A 15,489-nucleotide genomic window follows, 5' to 3' on the forward strand; every position below is an offset into this window, starting at 1 on the left:
AAGGAATGCAGCTTTCAGTTTAAATTGATCAATGAAGAGGAACTGGAGAAACTTCTTTCATCAATTAAATGTGATAAATCATGTGGGATTGATAATTTGGATGGCAGATTATTATGGCTATCAGCTAAGGTGGTCGTAAAGCCTATTTTCCATATTTTCAACCTGTGCTTTGATGAATGTGTTTATCCTCAGTTATGGAAAATTGCAAAGGTAACTCCCCTACCAAAGAACAGCAGAGAGCCATTTTCAGGGCCAAATAGCAGGCCAGTTAGCGTATTGCCAGTTCTGGGCAAACTTCTGGAGGCAATTATATTTACACAAATTCAACAATATTTTGAAGAAAACCACATTAACTCAGATGTCCAACATGCCTATAAAGCAGGCTATTCAACCTGCACAGCCTTAACATCTCTAACTGATGACTGGCTTGAAATTACTGACAAAAAATTGATGGTAGGTGCTGTGCTGTTGGACTTCAGCCAGCCTTTGACACCATAGACCATAAGTTATTGCTTAAGAAGCTGCTGGCTTACGAGTTTAATGATTCCTACTTTACACACCTAATTTTATTATGTTTATCATTAGTTATATATTTCTGTATTGAACATTCTAGTTCCGCGACTCTCCTCTTTTTGTCGTGGTCTTTGAGCTGGATCGTGACACATGACATATCTTGCAACGGTTCTCTGTCAGTGTGACTCAACAACATTCCACCCTGAGGTGTAGTCGTGTACAGTCATGAACAGAGACGACACACAAAGGCTTGATCTGCTCAGATAAACTATTAATCAGGTGTGAAAGAGCAGAGCTGAAACAAAACCTGCAGGTGGTCCTGGAGGGCCGGTTTGGGAACCACTGAACTATGGTGTGATGCTATCAGTTGCAGCACTGTTTGCAGGTAGGTGCTGGATATACTGAGTGTGGAAGCAGAGCAGGTGGATCAAGATGCAGGAGCTGAGGGCAGGTTGAACTGAAGAACCTAAATACTTCTTTACAATGGCAGGATACACAGGAACACAAGGAGCAAGGACTTGGCGACGACAAAAGCAAACAGGCAATGACTGGACAAAAACCTGAAGTGAAAATAGGACTGTAATACAAACAAAACGAACTGGAAAACTAGACATACCTGGAGAGAGGGAGGGACAAAAGACTGGAGGGACCAGAGCAAAAAAAAAAAAAAAAAAGCACAACGAGGGCAGGGCTGATGAAACAATGCAGGGCAAGTGTGGAGATGAACAAGCTGACAAGACTATGGGAAAACAACAACACAGAAAGCCAAGTCACTAGAATCAGTAGGGAAACAGAAAACGGAAGTCCAATACAGAGCTAGAAAACACAGTGAGACAAAAAAATGAGTCCAAAGAAAAACACAAAGTCCAAAAACACAGACCCATGACATGATGAGGCCAAAGATACATTAACCTGAATGCAATATATTTATTATATAATGTGAATGATACTTTCTACGACGCTTGATTAAACTTGATTTTCTTCAAGCACCTTCTTTACATTTAAATAGGACATGCCCATCAACTGTGGATTGTCTAATGCTCTTTATTTTATTTTTAAAACATATTGAGTGTTACTGAAATCAGAATGACCAAAACAATCAGGCCTATAGTGATGAATATGTTTATTGTGAGAAGTTTGTTTTCTCACTGCCATTTATATTGAAATCAATAATATCAGACATGATGGGCCATGTTTGCTTAATCAGCGCAATCTTACATTTGTTTTCCTGGTAAGTGCTGTATAACTGGCACAAGCTTTTCTTCATCTTCATCTCGTCTGATGATGTTTTTTTTTCTGCAGCCAGCAGTTATAAAAAAGATCAGAATGAACACTTAGCTTGTTGTTTTCTGCATATTGATGCAGGGGTTTTCAGACTTTTGCATGTCCTGTACCTCCAAGTTGCCTCTCAGTAAGCCCCATTAAGCCCCACCTGGAGTGATTTTTGCACTCAGGACACTGATATGAAAAGGTGTTTTTATTTGTGTTGGTTATGAAATTGTCCAATTGTGATATGCCTACTTGTCAAATAAATTCAAAGGGGTGAGATTAAAACATAATGTTGGAATAATCACTGATACCTGACAAATCTTTGTGTTGTAGCAATGGCTAATGAATTAACCCTTCGAAACCTGAGCAAATTCACTTTCTTTCAAAAACACGGGGGAAAAGGCGATGAGCAAATCAGCAAGAATTTACCTGAAAATTACAGGAAAATTACCCAAAAAAAAAAAAAAAAATCAGCAAAAAAAAAAGAAAAAAAAATAGAAAAAAGAAAAAAGAAAAAAGGAAAGAAGAAAAAATGACCAGAAAATAAGATAAAAATTAAGAAAAAAAATACAAGAAACTAATATTTATTGTATTTAGTTATTTATTCCAAAAAATTAAACATTCTAAAGGCTTCTTGCTCTATCATTGTCACTTACATTAACTCCTCCCTGTCTTTTTAAGCCATGGTAAAATTTCAGCCTAGACCCCTTTCAAATTCCTTATCCCTCTTTTTCCAACTCTTGATAAAAACGCAGTGTCAGAAAGTTTAGCCATTACTTACAAAACATTCATGATCCCCTCAGCCATGTACAGGCCACTCGTTTAGAAAAGGTGCTGCCACCTCTGCTGCAATGCATGGAATTTCATCAGCTTCCTTTCAACAAGTGGGCTGCTGGATTTCCTCATCAAATTCATCTTACATTAATCCAGACTGCATGTTCCTAAGTCCCCCCCTGGCTATAATCAAAATCCCCTGCATTATTGGTGGGCCCTGTTTCCTCTGCATCATAATACATGAATTCCTATGCATTCCACTTTCCTTCAACCACAGCATTATCTCTGGCCTGTTCTCCCATCATTGCTGACCCTATTTCCCTTGTGTCATCGTGGCCTTAAACCCTCTTAGTCTGTCTTTATTGTCGCTGCCTTTATGTCTTGTTTCCTTCCTATTCTGCAGGCAAGTTCTCTTGTATTTGATTAACTGATGTGATCTCCTTTGGCTCATTCATTTTCCAGCTCTAATTTTCTTTTCTTTTTTTTCTTTTTTTTTCATTATTAGGTGCTGTAGTCATAGCAAGGTATGTAGTTTTTCTGTTTTTGGATAGAGGCACATACCTCATTTCGCTCTATTTCCTTATTTTCCTCTTATCTCCATTAATATCAATCTACATTTCTCTCCTTTTCCTCTGTCTCTCCTGATTAAAATACTCTATGTTCACCACATCTCCTTGCCCCATTGCAGCTCCTCCACGATGAATGAGAAAGGGAAGGTGCACTGCTTTCATCCATGTTGAGGCAGAGCCATTTATTGATTTTCTCTGTGGAAATTTTTTTTCATTATTTTAATAGCCTTGTTCTCTTAATAATACATGAACCATAGTCTGCCAGTCTCTTATGTCATACAGTATGTGTTATCATGGACCAATCACGTTCTCCAGATGCTCCTCACTTCATCCTCGGTGATTTTAACAAGTGCAAACTTGACAAGTCTCTAAACCTCCACCAGTATGTTGACTGCCCCTTGCAGCAAAATAAGGCACTGGATTTATGTTATGGCACTATTCCTAATGCTCTGAGGGCATTACCCAGACCTCATACCACTTTTTGCCATCATAAAAAATGTCCTTACAACAGGAAAAAGTGAGCACTCAGACTATTAAGAGATGGGCAGATGAATCCACTGAGCGCTTATGTTTATTAATTCTGCCTCTGACAATGTGGATCAGTCAGCCGATGTTGTTGGTATAGCTACCAACAACATCCATTTTTGTGAGGAGAGCTACATCCCCAGGGTTCAAATAAAAATTTACCCAAATGATAAACCCTGGGTATCCAAGTCCCTTAAAGCCACCTTAAATAAAAAGAAGCTGGCTTACCAGACAGGGAGTGCTCTGGAGAGAGCGCAGGCCAACAGGGAGGTTAAACGAGAAATCACATTGGCAAAAATAAAATACAAAAAGAAAATGGAGGAGAACTTGGCCACTGGCAGCATTATATCTGCTTGGAAGGGAATTAAGACTATGGTGGGGATATGAGAGAGGACCAGTGAGAGAGGGTAGTGTTCCCCATGGCTCCTTTGATAATGATTTTAACCCGGCAAATTGCTCTAATGACTTTTATTTGAGATTTGATCATTTTGATTTTAGAAAAGAGCACAACCGTATAAGGTCACTCACAGCCTCTGGAGAACCTGTTCTCATTCAGAAGTCTATGGTTTTTAATTCTTTTCAATCTATTGATGTCAGATAAAGTCCTGAACCTGATTGTGTGAGTGGTAGAGCTCTTAAGTCTTGTGCCAGACAATTGTGCGACAGTGTCCATTATATCTATCAGATTTCTCTGAATGTACAACGGGTGCCTGTACCTTGGAAAAGAGCTACTATTGTTCCCATTGCAAAAAATAAGCCTGCCAAGGAGATGAACGATTTTAGACCAATCGCTCTCACGTCACATTTGATGAAATGTTCTGAAAAAGTAATCAAATCTATCATCCTGTGCTACACAAACCCTCAGTAAGCTACACATACCCAGAACCATAAATCGGCCTTTAGTCAGAAAGGCCTCTTCTATCCTCGCTGACCCATCGCACCCTTTACACCAGGAGTTTCATCTTCTGCCCTCTGGGCGGTGCTGTAGGGTGCCTGGGCTCAGGATTTCCAGAGCTCAGTGCTCTTTTATTCCTAAGACCATTGCGGCCAATAACCAACTAAGATAGGTTGGATTTCCCTCCCTTCACTCGGTAGATTCTACCTGCACTTTGAACCTTTGCATTTCTTCTTCTTAATCTTTGTATCTTCGATTATGCTGTTTGCACAACCCAATTTTTCTGCAGCAGGCTTGCATTGTGGACCTGTGGTGTTTTAATTTGTCAGTATTGTGTATTTGTGTATTTTCGTGTTTCCATGTGGGGTTTATGTGCTGCACCTGAATTGCCCTTTGGGGACAATAAAAATGTACAATACAATACAAAACTGAACAACAGATGAAAACCCCAAAACTAAGGAATGACTGAGAAAGAAATACAGGGGTGTTGCTGATTCCAGTGCTTTAAGCACTGTACATGTTAGATAGCTTTTACCAGGTGTATCCACTTTAGCATCTCTCTCTCTCTCTCTCTCTCTCTCTCTCTCTCTCTCTCTCTATCTATCTATCTATATTACACACACACAAAGAACAAGAACAATGGAAAACATTAGGAGGCAATACAAATAAAATTAGACTTGACATTATTTATTTCTTATCTTTTAAATGCCAGTTATGTTACAAACATTTAATTTTGTCCAAAATCCATATTCTTATCCCTAGCTCTAACCAGTGTATCTATATTGTCTCCAAAGTGTTATGGTCCTTATAGCAGTGAGACAATGGAATGACAATGCAGAATGAATTACCACTCCAGTCTTAGCCTGATATTCACTCTGAATGACCATTCTATTTTCACCTGCCATTTCTATAGGCCGAGGGTCTGAATATGGCTGCCTAATATCTAACAACTGACGTGTCTACCCGCTGTGACGCAGGTTTCAGTCGAGATAAAAAGTCAAAAAAGTAAAAAAAAAAAAAAAAAAAAATCTCATAATTTCACATTTTTATCATGATTTCAATTTTTTAATCTCATAATTTCAATTTTTTAATCTCATAGTCATGACTTGTTATCTAATATTTTCCATTTTGAATCTCATAATTAGGACTTTGAATGTCATAATCATGACCTTTTACCTCATAATTTTGACTTAACATGGGGATATTTTTTATTATTATTCCATGCTTTCCGGTAGGGCTAGTTGATAAATTAAAGTCTGAATACAGTTTGACATCATGGACATCGACAATGTCCATCCGGCATACAGCTGTCACGTTTCAAGTAATCATCAATTCATAGGTCAGAAAGTCAGTTCCTTTAGCATAAAGCTAAAGTGGTCCCAGTTAATCAACAGTCCTTTCATTCTTACAGGTTTATGACATCATTTACTCCAGACAAGTCTTTGTGAGTTTAGAACAGAAAAATTTGAACACTGTAGTCAGTTACTCCTATTAACCTCATTACTGGGCTGCATGCAAACATAGTCAAGGATGTGGAGAAACAATGTGGCAACAGTAGTCAGTTCTGACTGAAATGCATCTTGTCGTGATAGGCCTATGAATAAAGCATCTACAACCCATGACAGTGTAAGTCCGTATTGAAACCACTACAAATGGAATTCCTTTACATAAGATGGCCACATACTCCAACTCACAAATCTACAGTTGGAAACACTGACTGGTGAAGTTTGCTGAAAAAGAGCTGAAAAGCTTTTTGGATCCCCTTAGTGTAACAGGATCACTTGTATCATATCATATCTATATCCAGTAGGTGATGCTCTTTTGCAGAGTCATTAATAATGAGTGAGTGAGTGGCACATAACACCTTTAAGTGTGTTTTTCCAATTACACAATATGAAAATTGCCTTGCAGGTAAGAACATAATAGCTTTTGTAGTGGTTTCAAGGATCATTAAAAATCATAAATCATGGTGACTGTATGTACTGTTCTTAGATAAACATTTATTTAACCATGTAGAGTCCAGCTGAGAGCAATGCTGCCTTTTACAATGGTGTCCTGTTGGAGAACTGAGCACCATTTTGATTCATATTTAGAGGGACATAATGACTGGAAAATGAATGAGTACATACATACAAGCAACCACATGCCCACAGCATATGAGTGTGCACACTTACATTACACACACACACACACACACACACACACAAACTGAATGACCTTGTAATGTACAGAGGGCAGAGGGGTGTCAAATCAAAAGTAAAAACAACCAAGTGTAAGGTGTAATGTGTTGTGTTACCATGAGCTGCCAGAACAGCTTCAATGCTTCTTGGCACAGATTCTCCAAGTCTCTGGAACTCTACTGTAGGGATGGAACACCATTCTACCAAAAGATATCTCTTCATTTGGTGCTTTGATAATGGTGGTAGAGAGTGCTGTCTAACACATCCAAAATTTCCCAAGTGTTCAACTGGGTTGAGATGTGGTGAGTGAGATCATAGTAGCATCATTTACATCATTTTCATCCTCATTCAGTGAGCCCTCATGTCCTGTGGCTAGAGGCCATCCTGAAGAGAGCACTCACATCAGGATATAAATGTTTCATCATAGGACAAAGGTGATCACTTACAATAACTGTGTATTGGTTTATAGTGAGTCTTCCCTCTCAGGGGACAAGTGGAAAATACCTCCTACAGCATAAAAGTTTGTGCAGACCCCCTCACTGTTTGGGGTCCAGCGTTCAGGCCTGTAGCATTCTCTTGGTGGATGTCACACATGCACTCATCCACTTATCCAGAATATGGTGCAGGATGACTCATCTGACTCATCACTTTTTTCCACATCTCTAGACCAGTGCCGCTCAACACTCGTAAAGATGGCTTTATGTCCTGCAGCCCTACTATATTATCCCTCTTTATGTACAGTATTTTTTGAGAAAATGGACCTCCAGAATGGGAGGGATGGAACCAGTTCCAGGGACTTGTAGAATATATGTCAGTTTGCACTGAAACTGTTGTGGTGGGTCGTAATGGCCCAACACCTCACTAACACACTTTTTCCTTTAATTTGCCTTCCATCTGTAACACAGGGTGTGAGACAGATGAGGAGGTATTAGGTATCATTGTGTTATTTAAACATTTGTATTTTAGTTGTGCTCACAGATTGTTGAAGGGGTGTAGATGGAACATTAGCACTTTGTGTTTTTCTTAGTTACCTTTGAGTGTTTGCATAACCAAAACAGAACATTTAAAGTAATGATAGACTCATGTTGATCTGTCACATCAGTCATCTGTGAATCACTGGATCAAAACTCAGTCTCAGTATAAATTCCTTCACCGAAAGTTAAGCAGTGAGGTAACACTGGATATGCAGGGAGAATTCCTTTCTTAACCAAATTATTCAGCAACTTGGGTTATCACCTGTAAACATCAGAACTGGATTAGAATAACTAATAATAATCAGTAATAGTCAGTAATCTATAAAAGATGTCTGGCTTGCTCCTATGCACAAGTTGTCTTGATGTCAACAAAAAGATGGCATCAAGCAGTGCTTATTATTCCTCTTACTATCGTAACCATCTTTTTTTTTTTACTACTGTATTATAAATTGGCTGCTGCTGCAATAGTGAGACATTCCAGATTCACTAATAATACTTGGAAGCATGGAAGCATAACCAATATGAAGGACAGGTACTGGACTGCAACTATGGACTGAGGTTTTGGGTAACGCATGCAGGATTATCTTAATGTACCACTCTAAAATTAATATGGAGGACAGAGGACCAACCAGTGCCAGCAAGAGCACAGATTACTGCAGTGACAGCGATATGTTTCTTGCTCTCATCTGGGTCAGCTCAGGGTTTGGAGTCAGCTGGTCTACAAAATATTAATTTCTAGTTGAATAGCAAATGGCCATGGAAATTATGTGCAGAATGGAAACAGTCGACATGGGGCTGTAAGTGTAAAAACTGACGGTCATTTAGTGTTAGTTTTCATAAGTCCTACATCTAGCATCTGTAACAAGAAAAACAGCATATTAGACAGGAAACAACATCAGATCCCCACAATCTTCACATATAGATCACATTTCACTTCTATCCCATGAATAAATCACCCTCAATCATCAAAATTAACCCCATCCCCAGCAGAGCATCATTCAGACTCTATTAACATTTATATATTCATTAATAGTTAAGAGTGACATGTTTTATTTGTGCATTTGACACACAGTCTCAGTCTTTGCTGCTTCCAAGTGGCCAGGCAGATATAACAACACTAAGCTGCCCACAGCCACTGACTCACAATCAGTTTTGGAAGTTCTCCACCAGAGAATGACTGAACAGGGGAGCTGATTCCAGGTCTGTCCTTGAAGACAACTGAACTATGAAGTGAAAACAAGGGTCTTCACTGCATGGTATGAAGGTTGTGTCTTCTGGATGTCTGTCATCACCACAAAACAACACAATAATATCAATAAATTTCATTTGTCCATCACCATGCTGAAGTGTGACTGGATGCTGGGATGGTGTTTGTAGTTCTCTCAGTGTTCATAATTGGCTGTCAGGTATCTTAATTTACAGCAGATACTAAGACTCAACAAAAATCAGTGAAAAGAAGTGAGACGGTTTCTTTGCGTTTTGACACATTTGATTTTCGGTGTTTGCTTTTGCTCTATGAGATAAACAATGATAAGTCAGGGTCCTCTTTTTTCTGTCAACCTTATACTCCCTAACATTACCCACCCTACTCTCACTATTTTCCTTTCTTCTCTTTCTCTTCTTTCTCATTCCTTCTTCATTCTTCCCTGTCCTTGTCTTTCTCTCTTGTCCCCATGGCCCCTTGTCTCTTGCCCTCTCACTCAGGTCAGAGGTCAGGCTCCAGCCCAAGCCTCTGCTCTTGTGGTCTTCAGGTCTTTATAGATGAGAGGAGGTGGAGAAACACAGTTTCAGGGTATATGGATTTGATCCATCTGGGGGAAAAGAAAAAAATATCACACATGCACACAGAAAGATGGAGACACACACATTATAACACGTAAACTGTCCTTTTAAAGGTAAACCTTAGTGTGCTTATGCAACATGCTCAAAAATGGATTGACAGGATGCTGGTGGATGTGAGGGGAAATGTTTAAAGTGTTTATTGTCCATCTTTACTGTTTAAAAGACAAAAATCTTATGAGAAATAATGATGTGCATGACAATCTGTGTTTTGATGAGATGAAGAAAAATCCGATTTTAATGTAGTTACTGAAGGTAGGTACATTTTCAAGCCAGATGTAATTGAAATTGAGCTACATCAGATGTAAGCAGATGCAGTGTGGATATGAGATGTTTGATAATGCCTGGAGGAGAGGAGGCAGACTCACTGGGTATCCTGATCTGGTAGTGGTTGAGAACAGTGAGGACCTCCACAGCCTGAGTCTTACTGTCAAACTCTAACAAGCCAGAGATGGTCTTAGAGGAGGCTGAGACAGACATAAGGTGGTGGGATGGTAGAGAAAAAGACAGGAGAAAGGGGGTAAGGAGTGGGAAAGAGTACAAATTTGCATTGCATTCTATCACTTTCAAGTCTCACTTTCACTTCATGGTGAAGTGAAAAAAATCACGTTTACAATACACATCTAACTCTGAGGAATTAGTATTAATTTTCAACTTACGCTTGGCATCAAACATCTTAAACTTGATGAAGCCAGGTACGTCGTGCTCCGTACACAGCTGTCAACACACACACACACACACACACACACACACACACATACACACACACACGCACACACACAGCAGACAAGTAAATGATCAAAACTGCACTGGGAAAGATTTTTATGGAAAACGTACAGGGCTGTATGAGCAAATGACATCATATAACATATATACTTTATTTGAAAATAACCCTATTAATTATCATGTAACCATCTATTGCCACATTGCTCCCATTCTCTTCTATCCAAGCCCAGCACCATTAATTCTTAACACCCTTATCCACATCTTTGCTGTCTTCCCTGGGCTTCAGGAACCTGCGCTCCATCCTGTGGGATGCAGTGCGTCTCTGTAGGCTAATGAGGCTCACTTTTGATGGCACGTGGAGCGCCTGATTGGCAACACCCAAGTCCCGCCCCCACCCTACTTCTGATTGGCTAGTAGGCCTATTGTTAGTGTGGTTGAGAACAAAAGCTGCGCTTCTATTGGATCCAGAGAAATGTCCGTTAGATAAATCAACTGAAAACACATGGAATAGGATTTTGCTCCCCTCAAAAAAGGGGGGGGGGGGGGGGGGGGACATGTTTAGCCATGTTGGTCATACCAATCGATTGACAATCCTTACAACTTATTTCTCAATGAAAAGGGGATTAATCAGGCTTTTTAACGGTATAAAAGACAACACCAATTGGTATTGTTAAATGGGAGAAATGATCAACTGAAAAAAATATTGCAGGGGATTTTGTTAAAAAAAAATTGGTCGCTTCCCACACAATTACCGGTGTCACTCATTCCAGAAATGCAGGATCCTTACAAGTTGTATCTCATTAAAAAGAGGATGAATCAGGCTTTACAACGGTATAAGATACAACACTATTAGGTATAAATAAAGGGGAGAAATTATAGACTGAAAAAGCAGTGCAGAACTTTGTGCCTAGTTTACATGAATCATTGTTTTAACATGAGTGTCAATGGGAAATTGAGACATCACCTATTTCAGCATTTTTCAATACTTTCCACCACTGGGATTTCTTAGGACTTTTGATATGTTATAAGCAACATACTTATGAGACTAAAAAAGTTGAAAGAGTTTCTGTTGCAATTTTTCCTAGGTTCACCCCCTTTTTGTCACAAAATGCCTATACAATACCTGCAACATTTTGTGAAACTGAGACCTAAATATCTAAAATAAAGTTTTGTGTTCATCTGTGGGATATTGAATTCCTGCATATGGCAGTCCAACAACAACAATATTTGCAGTATCTGTTGTTTTCAAGATTATTTTCTGGCATTCATACTTAATGACCCAAAATGCAGGTTCAAGTGTGAACACAGTCAAACAAAAATTAGTAAAAGGAATATACCCTCAGTAAATGGTCCTGTGAGATGCATGGTGGTACATTGTAGTAGTGCAGCACTGCAGATGGAGGCTGGATGATGTTTTTTGAGGCTTGTCCGGCGCTGCTGAACCGATTGTTCCTTGTCATGGCGAAGTCCTTGTAGCTGCTGCTGCCATCCTCTAGTTCAAACACCTGGCTTGGGATCACTGCATGCTGCTTAGACACACTAGGGACAGAACACAGCACACAATGTGTCATTCAACTTCTGTTACAAACTTTAAAAGCCTGTGAAGGGATTTTGCTTTGGAGAAAGGAATACAAGACTACATTACAAATCACCACAGAAAACATAAGCTTCTATACAACCACACAAAGAATCCATTGCTGAATATAGCGCAATAACAACTGACTAGTGAATACAAAGCACAATATAAGGACACGGCCACTGCTGTCCTACACCCACTATGGTTGCCAGGTGAAGGTCGTGCCAGCTGGGAACTCAGGGCCCTATCTTGCGCCAGACTCCCTAAACCCGCTATTTGCGGATTTAGGATTTAGGAAGAGGCGTTCCCCCGTAAAAGTTGCTATCTTGTGCACCTCCCGCTATCCGCAAAACACCTCCGCTACCCGCTATATTATGCATAGGTGTGTTTTGGGCGTTACGCCAGTTACACCAATCAGTGTGCCAGGTGCCATTGCCTTTAAGGGCAGGATGCGCTATCCTAAATCCTAAATCCTAAACCCGCGATGGAGAGAGGGAGGTAGATTTTCTCAGGGCTTCTACTGAGGCTAAAGCAAGTTGGCTTTATATACATATTATATATTATATTATAGGCGAGTTAATTCGGGAGGTGGAGCCACATGTGTCCAATGGACGTGTCACAAGGTTGTACTGATTGAGTAAAATCCCCGGGTCACACCACACACACACAAGAGGCAGAGGTGGAACTATGTGTAAACTAATTTATTGACAAGGTAGATTGGGCAAATAAAATATTAAAAATAAAAATAGGCTATAGCACAGCTGCTGGCTTATGATAAAACAATAAAACGTGCTGGCGATAGTGTCCAATGATGCGGCTTCATTCCGAACAATTTTACTGTAAACCTGGACGACCCGCGACGTGTCTGGAGATAAAAAAATAATATTCAATGTAATGTGTGTTTTGTGCGTAATTGCATACAAGGATACACACCCTCCCCTACTGTACAACACGAAGGAGACTGGAATTAGTCAGTGACTTCAGGTGTCATCTGCAGAGCCGTCATTGATATCTGTAATATTAATGTTGCATATGATGCCAGCGTGCATGGAGACACACAGGCTCAATGGAGAGCTGCGCTCCAGCTGGCTGCTGTGACAGGTCACTGACACTGTGTTTCTGCTTACAGTCAGTGATCCCTGAGATTCAGACATGAATCTAACATGTTTCACACTAGCCCGAGTTACATTAATACGTGTACTAGACATATTATATTTCCCGTTTCAGGAGTTTTTAATAATAGATTGGAGGGATGTCGGAATGGCGGTTGCCTCCCCTATTATTTTATTTTTATTTTTTTGAGTACTGTGACCCATTCAAAAGTGCTGTGACAAAAAAATTCTCATGGGCTTTATTTATTTATTTTTAAATGTGCAAAAACAGCCAAATAAACATCAACCAAATGAACAAAAACTACAAAATATCAGGATTTTTCTCATCTCAAACAGCACTGCGTACACCTTTTTGCTCTCTTCATCTTTGCTGTAAAGTGGGCTGTGATGGAAAGCACGTGATGGCATGTGTTGCACCTGTCGACACGCCCCCATGAGTTGATTGAATTAAGTAGCTTTAAAACAAAATTGACCGTTAGTATTAATCGGTTAGAGTTACTGTTATCGGTTAACGGTTAAACGGTTAACCATGTGCATCCCTAATTAAGATGAAATGTTTGTGTAGTGGTTCTTTTTAATGTGTTAATCTGCTAAAAATGGATCCAGTTTAGCTGATTGATGCACTAGTTGAATTATGTTCAGATGTTTTCAAATGTTTTTATTTTTATTTTCTACTTTGTTTCTGATTTCTCTCTGTCTCTGAGGTGAGTTCCTGGGATCAGCGTTGTCATGGCGCTTTTTTTCAGGATATTGGAACACAGTGTGCATGTCCTTATGTGTGTGTGTGTGTGTGTGTGTGTATATATATATATATATATATTAATGAAGTAATATCTCACATCTTAACATAGCTTAAAGGGTAAGGGTAATTAGTTATTGCAGCTATTGTAGCTAAAAGGGGAACTAGAGCAGAACTCTTACTATATATTGAAGACCATTTCCAAGTCCAAGGTGGAGTAATTTCTTGAATTATCCTTTCCAATAGGGGGCAGTTAACATTTATAAGGAAAAATATAACATAAAGAAACATAAATAAGTTATTCGGGTGTGACTGTGTATGTGTGTGTGTATTAATTAACTCCTCACCAGACATTGAGTCTCTTGCCAAACACCTTAATGCTGTTGAGGTGTGTGATGGCTCGGTCCACAGCATACTCATCCCCCATCTCAACTAATGCTGTACCGGGAACACTCTTCATGAACTTCACCTACACACACACACACACACACACACACACACACATAAAGTTAATAGTGATCTTGCATATAGTGTGTCATACATATTTATATCACGAATAGAAGCTACTAACTGAAAGTGACTGAAGTCTGAACCAGTGCAAATTCTGTGGTTGACATTATGCAACCACATTAAAAATTTGTGAGCCACCTTGAAGCGCTGACACGTTTTTAGTCCTCTTGATTGAAGAGCTGTGTGAATGCTAGATTTTCAAGCCTGATCTTATGCCTTCCCTATACTGTTTAAAGTTGAGAGGTTAATATAGCAACATGACAACCAAGTGAAAGCCATATAAAGACAAGGTGTGACTTCAATGTGTTTGTTATGATCTGTGATGTTTGATGTAAAGGACCATATCAGTGATTTTGAATTTTTCACTGAATTACTACAATTTACCCACATTTTACATTGCAACTAACCATTCTGCAAATAATGCGGGGGTACTTATGCACAATATATATTCAAAATCCCTCAATTTTCAAATTTTAATTTTTGAATGAAACACCCACCTTATAATGTTCTGCTTTTGTGGAAAATGAATTCATCACTATTCATGAACCATGGAGCTGATAATTGTCTGTGTAAAGCAAACATTTTCCCACCATTTTGCTCCATCCAATTTCAGGTCATCAAAATACAACAGTGGAATGAATGGAAATCAGTGGCTGGATAAAAGGGACGGAAAATTATATTGGAGTTCTAAAATACACTATATTACCAAAAGTATTTGCTCACCTGCCTTTACTCATACTATGAACTGAAATGCCATCCCATTCCTAACCCATAGAGTTCAATATGATGTCGGTCCACCTTTTGCAGCTATTACAGCTTCAACTCTTCTGGGAAGACTGTCCACAAGGTTGAGGAGAGTGTTTATAGGAATTTTTGACCATTCTTCCAAAAGCGCATTGGTGAGGTCACACACTGATGTTGGTCGAGAAGGCCTGGCTCTCAGTCTCCGCTCTAATTCATCCCAAAGGTGTTCTATCGGGTTCAGGTCAGGACTCTGTGCAGGCCAGTCAAGTTCATCCACACCAGACTCTGTCATCCATGTCTTTATGGACCTTGCTTTGTGCACTGGTGCACAGTCATGTTGGAAGAGGAAGGGGCCCGCTCCAAACTGTTCCCACAAGGTTGGGAGCATGGAATTGTCCAAAATGTTTTGGTATCCTGAAGCATTCAAAGTTCCTTTCACTGGAACTAAGGGGCCAAGCCCAGCTCCTGAAAAACAAGCCCACACCATAATTCCTCCTCCACCAAATTTCACAGTCGGCACAATGCAGTCTGAAATGTACCGTTC

General features: G+C 39.6%; 1 protein-coding gene across 1 annotated transcript in view; it reads right to left on the reverse strand.

Moving 5' to 3' along the window:
- Nucleotides 1–5,216: 5,216 nt before the first annotated feature.
- The window catches only part of LOC115372381 (heterogeneous nuclear ribonucleoprotein L-like), a 66,547-nt gene continuing 56,274 nt past the window's right edge, over nucleotides 5,217–15,489 (reverse strand). Inside the window, exons 10-14 of the mRNA XM_030070227.1 lie at nucleotides 14,039–14,160; nucleotides 11,602–11,803; nucleotides 10,198–10,255; nucleotides 9,907–10,005; nucleotides 5,217–9,510 (exon numbers count right to left, since the gene is read on the reverse strand). Of these exons, the coding sequence (XP_029926087.1) occupies nucleotides 9,455–9,510; nucleotides 9,907–10,005; nucleotides 10,198–10,255; nucleotides 11,602–11,803; nucleotides 14,039–14,160 (537 nt within the window). The 3' untranslated portion in view covers nucleotides 5,217–9,454. The remainder of the gene's footprint in view (nucleotides 9,511–9,906; nucleotides 10,006–10,197; nucleotides 10,256–11,601; nucleotides 11,804–14,038; nucleotides 14,161–15,489) is intronic.

This window comes from Myripristis murdjan, chromosome 15, assembly GCF_902150065.1.
Source record: "Myripristis murdjan chromosome 15, fMyrMur1.1, whole genome shotgun sequence".
NCBI lineage: Eukaryota > Metazoa > Chordata > Actinopteri > Holocentriformes > Holocentridae > Myripristis > Myripristis murdjan.